We start from the raw sequence: 6,455 nt of genomic DNA on the forward strand, positions 1-6,455 counted from the left end.
CAACTAGAGACTAGGGAAAAAAAAAAAACAAACAGTCACCGGCCCATAAAAGATGAAAGGGTCGGCCCAGCGGGCAGTTGCCCGCTATGCCCTATGGTCAGTCCAGCAGTGGTCACCAGTCGTTGTTGAATCTTTGCTGTCGAATTTTTGCAGCTGAAACTGTTTTTTTAATTTTTGAAGATGAAATTCTGCAGTTGAATTTTCCCAGATGAAATTTTTGCTTCTGTATTTTTGAGTTACAAAAACATCTATTGCATAATTTTGCTGAATAACACTGTAATAATTTCAATGTCTATCAAAAGTCTGGTGAGACTATTTCTTCCACAGAAAACCCTCAAATGAGGTGGACATGATTCTGTAGAGACTCAGTATAAGTTCATCACAAACACTGGTTACTTACAACTAGTCATTGAGATTAGAGTAAGCCACTTTTTCTCATAGAAGTTGTTTGGAATGCTCTGACCCCTTCAACAGTCAAAAACATCTAAAAGACCCACTGTTGAGCCAACATTCAGCAGAAAGCATAGAAAAGCAACTGAATCTAAAAAAAAGCTAAACCGGTGCGGCAGACACACTCGAAAAGAACGCAAAGCATTTATTTAGAGTCTTTTATTGATTGAATCCTTGTTAACAACAGAGAAAAGCCTAGCTCTGACATGACGTGCCACATCCATCCATCTTCTGCTCCAGCTGCAACATGTTCACACCATTTCTCATGTCCACTCCTGCCCAAACTCCTTTCCCCCATTTTCTTCCCTTTCCCACCTTCGTTCAATCAGAGGTCGTCTGAGTGGAACGCTAAGACAACAAAACATAAAAAATAGATAATATGCTTAATATAAATGATCTCACACGTAATAAATTCATGTAATACATAATTGAAATGACTAATTGAATTCTATTATTATCATCACAGCACCAAGATGTGTGATTTAGGGATGTTAATGAGCATTAGTTCATTACTCTAGTAATTATCTGATGGTAATTAACTGTGAGTTGGTGATTTCTTACACGCGAGGGTTTCGGTTAGGTGGTGAATACCTTCCTCTTCCTCATCTGGTGCCACCAGACTGGTAGCAAACGTCCAAATCATCTCCAGCCAATCAGAGCTCTCTGAAGGAGTGATGTCACCATGGATTCCAGCAAGACTTGATTTGACAATTGGGCGGACTCCAGCTAAAAGAAAAAGAAAAAAAAACATTAAGAATGCAGCACGGTTCCTTCCCTTGGAGGCAGTGAGCACTTTGGTCTATTTGCTTAAGTAATGTATTAGTTTTTCTCAGTAATAAAGAAATAAAATGGTCTCTTTCCACCTGTAGATCCTCCACCAGTGGAAATCCAGGAGGAGATTAGAGTAGAGCTGTCTCTTGCACCTGATAGGCGGTGCTATGCTATGTTTTACCTGTTTGTGACATCACAAATGGGGACTTTTTGAATTACTTTTTTTAAATTCCAAATACCAAACATTGCAGAAAACGGATGGATGGGTTTTCTTCATGTATGGAGTGTTTGCAGCACATGGCAGCACAAAAAGACGCAAAGGTGCATGCTAAGTCTAATTTATCTAAAGAACAATCTTGTCAAGATATCATATTATATTACATAAAAAATGGCTTGTAAGAGAAAAATATAGTAGATTAATTTATTTTTGTGCGTGTTTGTTCATAAATGGTTAATAATGTGTTTGCTGTGCTCATGAGACTCATGCAAATATTGGTAAATAAGTGGAAAATGTATTTTGATGTTGTTTTTTAAATTATAATAAATTTGCTTCTTTTTACAATAACTGAACTTAATTCTTTACGAAATAAATACATTTTCTTACAGTTTTGTTCTACTAACAGTTTATTTCAATTGAGATAAAAGCTTTAAATACAGCTGCATCTATTCATTATGGTATTTAGGCGATGCAAAAGTCCCTTTTAAGGTTTCTTAGAATTTAATTCTGTGTTTTCAGCCCTCAAAGCTGTGAACTCACGCTGATTTATACATTCCAATCCACGTTCAGCAGTCTGTGATATTTTCATCTCAGCTGTTGAGCTGAAGGACCTTGATTTGGATCATTTTAATACTTAAGGTATCTGAAGGATGCCTGAGAAGGAAGTGTTGGAGGATATTAGACAATATGAGTGTTTTATTAGTATGTCCCAGCTTACCGCGAGCCTTCAAACCTCTCTTAGCGATGGCAGGAGGAGGAGGGAGACCTGAGCGGGAGAGACACACAACACACCGGCTTTAAAGACAGACAGCACGGTGTGAAGAGGACGAAACTGGAAGAGGAAAATTTGGACGATCCATCACTGCAACTTATACAGACAGATATTTTCAGTTTTCTCATGTTAATTCCAAATATGTTCAAATTTCATGCATGTTAGGATGTTGCAGAAGGAAAACACAAACTAGCACAAAAACACTTCAATCATCAAACGTTTTTACATGCTCCTCTACCTCCGACCATGTCTGCACAGATTTAAAACAACCTCTCACGGATCGGTTAATCACAACATTTATTAAACATAGATGATTAATAGATGGGCCATAAGCAACAAGCTAGCACCACTTTTATTAGAGACACAAATCACAGAGAAACAAATCATTTCCTAAAGTGGTCTGGATTTGCCATCAGCCAGCTGTAAAACAGTTTTTTATAGAGAAATTATTGTTTCTGCTTCATTAATCTTAGTCTTTCATCCAGCTAGAGGAACGTTCAGATGGATTATTTGGCTTCCAGGGAAACAGTTTCAGAAGATGTAGTACAAATGACTAATCAGCATGAAAAAGTCTCACTTTTTAGTCCTAAACACAAATTGTTCAGGGCTTCAGTGACATTTATAATGATACACAACTAATTGCATATTACTACAAGCACTAATAGATCTTATTAGGCTGTTTATTTATTCCAGGATCATAAAGAGACACAGGTTAAAGAACTAGAATTTGTTGTATGATATTAAAAACTATCAGTTAATATTTGATCACTACGTTGTTAACCCTTACCCAACGTTTAAATTTTCTAACGTTAAAGTCATTCGAGCACAAAAAAATGCACTTACAAAGCTTCCCATAGAAATATTATATAATATTTCATAAGTCCCAATTTTTTTTACATGAATTTCATTCTTGGCTTCAGCCCTAACAAAATTTTATAAAATATGTGTGTGTTTGTCAGATTTAACCCCTCCATTGCCAGGTTTATTAGCAAAACCCGAAGTTTGAAAACTGTACAAAAAAATGAAAAAATCAAATCATTTTTTGTGTGTTATGTCCAGATGACCTTTTTTGTGGGTAAGTTGTCACAGCTTTGGAGTGTCACAAACAGGCATAAAAATATTTTTAGCTCACTTTGTAGTTTTTGTGTAATGTCATTTTTTAAACTACTAACGTTAAAGTCATTCGAGCACAAAAAATGCACTTAGAAAGCTTCCCATATAAATATTATATTATATTTAATAAGTCCCAATTTTTTACATGAATTTCATCCTTGGCTTCAGCCCTAACAAAATATAATAAAATATGTGTGTGTTTGTCAGATTTAACCCCTTTATTGCCAGGTTTATTATCAAAACCAGAAGTTTGAAAACTGTACAAAAAATGAAAAAATCTAATCATCTTTTGAGTGTTATGTCCAGATTACCTTTTTTGTGGGTAAGTTGTCACAGCCTTGGAGTGTCACAAATAGGCATAAAAATATTTTTAGCTCACTTTGTAGTTTTTGTGTGATGTCATATTTTCTAAAATAGTCACGTTAAAGTCATTTGAGCACAAAAATAATGCACTTAGAAAGCTTCCCATATAAATATTATAATATTTCATAAGTCCCAATTTTATTATTGTAAACTTAGTAAAAATAAGTTAGTTTTTTTTAGAATTTTCAGTAATGCTTCCTTACACAGTCCCCTAATTACTAAGTACTTACATGGTTATTACATAGTAGGTTAAAGTGTATTAATGTTTCTGAGTTCTTAAACAGTTATTACCATGTAAGTCAGGTTCAATTCCAGTGTTTATTTTTATTAATCGTTCCCAGTAGATACTGCTTTACACAATAATTTCATTACAATTATACACTTTATTTACACAATGATACACTTTAACTTACTATGTAATTACCATGTAAGTACTTAGTAATTAGGGTACGGGGCAAAAGTAAGCGTTACAGAATGTTTTCTCATTAAAAACACGTTTAAAGCAACAGTTTTTGCATATTTAGTAAAATATTTCTGCAGATTTCTTTCAGCAACCTTAGTTTGGAGAAACAGAGATTAGCTGTGATTTGATCAGTGAGCTTACAGCTAGTTTTAGTGGGGCTAAGACCACAGGGAATAACTGCTGCCAACAAAAACTTCAATCAAAACGTACTTTACATTCACGATTTCGACTTATTTGGGTAGAACTGTGTCTTAATGAGGTCGAGTGTGCACTCTTTCCAAAAAACAGTTTAAATTTGGACTTTTTTGATATTTAATCTCAACGCTTCCTTTTCTTTCCATCCAGTGTGGCACTAATTAGCAGAATAAATTATTATATGCAGCTGAAACGACAAAAGAAAACGTTGCTGTAACTATCAACCATCGCCAAAAATGGAAGCTAATAATGAAATGTTGGTGCGCGGGTGTAAAATAATAAGTGTGTAGTTTATTGTTACAGTCGTTTTTCTCTCTGAGGATGACGAATATGGCAGATTCATCACTTCTGTGTGTGTGTGTGTGTGTGTGTGTGTGTGTGTGTGTGTGTGTGTGTGTGTGTGTGTGTGTGTGTGTGTGTGTGCGTCTTTGATGCCTCTAAAGTGCTAAATGCATTGTTTTGATTTCCTCTGTGGATCTCTTTAATTTTCCCTCTGCCAGATGGAAGATGCGTTCTGTCTGTTTTTGTCCCGGTGTGGAGGACTTGCACCAGCTAATGGAGCCTCATAAACAACTGATTAATAAACATTTCTTCGATTGACACCCCACACTCTGCCAGGTAATAGAAAGGCTAGCGCGTCCTCTCGGTAATTATCTTTGCTCGGGGTATCGTTGCTCACTTATCCAGTCTCTTTCTGCCCCTTTGAATCTGTCCTATCTGTCGGTTTTCCTTTCATCTTCTTGTCCTCGCCTTTCGTGTATTTTCATGCCTTTTGCTGGTTTTTCCCAACCTGTCTGTTTTTTTCTTTGTTGTTGTGGGTTTATAAGAGACCTCTAAACCTTAGAAAATATGAGAATATACATGTGAACAAACAAAAAACCATGGAAATAAGTTTATAAGAAGGAGCATAAATGGAAGTAGATAAAAAGACAGATCTAGGTGAGATTACAAATGTTTGTTTAATTGTCTTTTACACAAACTGATCATATCAACAACAACAAATCATATTTATGACCCTCACATTGCCCCTTTAAATAAATAAAATAACATGTCTGGAATTATTATTTGGGCATTTAATCAAAATCCGCCGCTGGTTCAACAACAACTCAAAAGGTGTGAAGAGCAAATGCGATTAAAATCATCTTTTTATTTATCTGTACTCCAAATCTGTTGGTTTTTATTGCCTCGGGGCAAAATGGTACCCTCATTCACTTTGTTAGGCATGAACATGCTTACAGATGGGATGGGATGTATATTTTCACAGTAATCAATGTTTTGCTATCAGCTGACAGTAGATCGATGTGGCGTTCTATTGGTGGAAGGACGACGTTCAAGTTGTTTCCTTCTTTTCTTCTGTAGAGCAGCGGGAAAGTGAGGACTCGATATTCCACATGTTTATTTTTCACTTAAATAATGAGCCCAAGTTCCCCAAAACAGAGATTAAATAAAGATTAATGTCATAAAGGATAAAAGACAAAATCCTGAATGACTATCTGCCCATCCTTAAGAATAGAAGCAGAAAAAAGTCTATTTTTGTGTCTGAGAAATGTTTCAAAAGGTGACTGATCCCACTGCAGGGAAGTGCTCTCTTCTCCACCTTTTCCATCCCAGGCTGCTGAAATATTTGAATTACCATCCATCCATCCATCCATCCATCCATCCATCCATCCATTTTCAGCCACTTATCCGAGGTCGGGTCGTGGGGGCAGCAGCCTAGCAGAGAGGCCCAGACTTTCTCCTCCCCAGCTACCTGGGCCAGCTCCTTTGGGGGAATCCTAAGGTGTTTCCTGGCCAGCCTTGAGACTTAGTCTTTCCGGCATGTCCTGAGTCTTCTTCCAGTTGGACGTGCCTGGAAAACCTCACCAGGGAGCCATCCAGGAGGCATCCTAACCAGATGCTCTAGGCACCTTAACTGGCTCCCCTCAATGTGGAGGAGCAGCAGATCTACTCCGAGCCCCTCCCAGATCACGTTTTGATGAAGCCAACAGAACCACATCTTCTCCAAAAAGCAGAGATTCAATCCTTAGGCCACCAACACGGATCCCTTCAACACCTTGGCTGTGCCTGGAAATCCTGTCCATAAAAGTTGTGAACAAAATCGGTGACTTTTC

General features: G+C 37.0%; 1 protein-coding gene across 4 annotated transcripts in view; it reads right to left on the reverse strand.

Annotated features, from left to right (window-relative positions):
• Positions 1 to 594: 594 nt before the first annotated feature.
• The window catches only part of LOC107378014 (triadin), a 28,576-nt gene continuing 22,715 nt past the window's right edge, over positions 595 to 6,455 (reverse strand). For 2 of the 4 annotated variants that reach the window (XM_015948010.3, XM_015948012.3), the window contains 3 exons: positions 2,157 to 2,204; positions 1,042 to 1,176; positions 595 to 798 (listed from right to left, as the gene is read on the reverse strand). In XM_015948010.3, coding sequence (XP_015803496.1) covers positions 776 to 798; positions 1,042 to 1,176; positions 2,157 to 2,204 — 206 coding nt within the window. In that variant the 3' untranslated portion in view covers positions 595 to 775. Of the gene's footprint in view, positions 799 to 1,011; positions 1,177 to 2,156; positions 2,205 to 6,455 lie in introns of all 4 variants that reach the window. The other 2 variants (XM_015948009.3, XM_015948011.3) reach the window with 1 other exon arrangement.

The sequence above is a fragment of the Nothobranchius furzeri genome, chromosome 2 (assembly GCF_043380555.1).
Source record: "Nothobranchius furzeri strain GRZ-AD chromosome 2, NfurGRZ-RIMD1, whole genome shotgun sequence".
Lineage (NCBI taxonomy): Eukaryota > Metazoa > Chordata > Actinopteri > Cyprinodontiformes > Nothobranchiidae > Nothobranchius > Nothobranchius furzeri.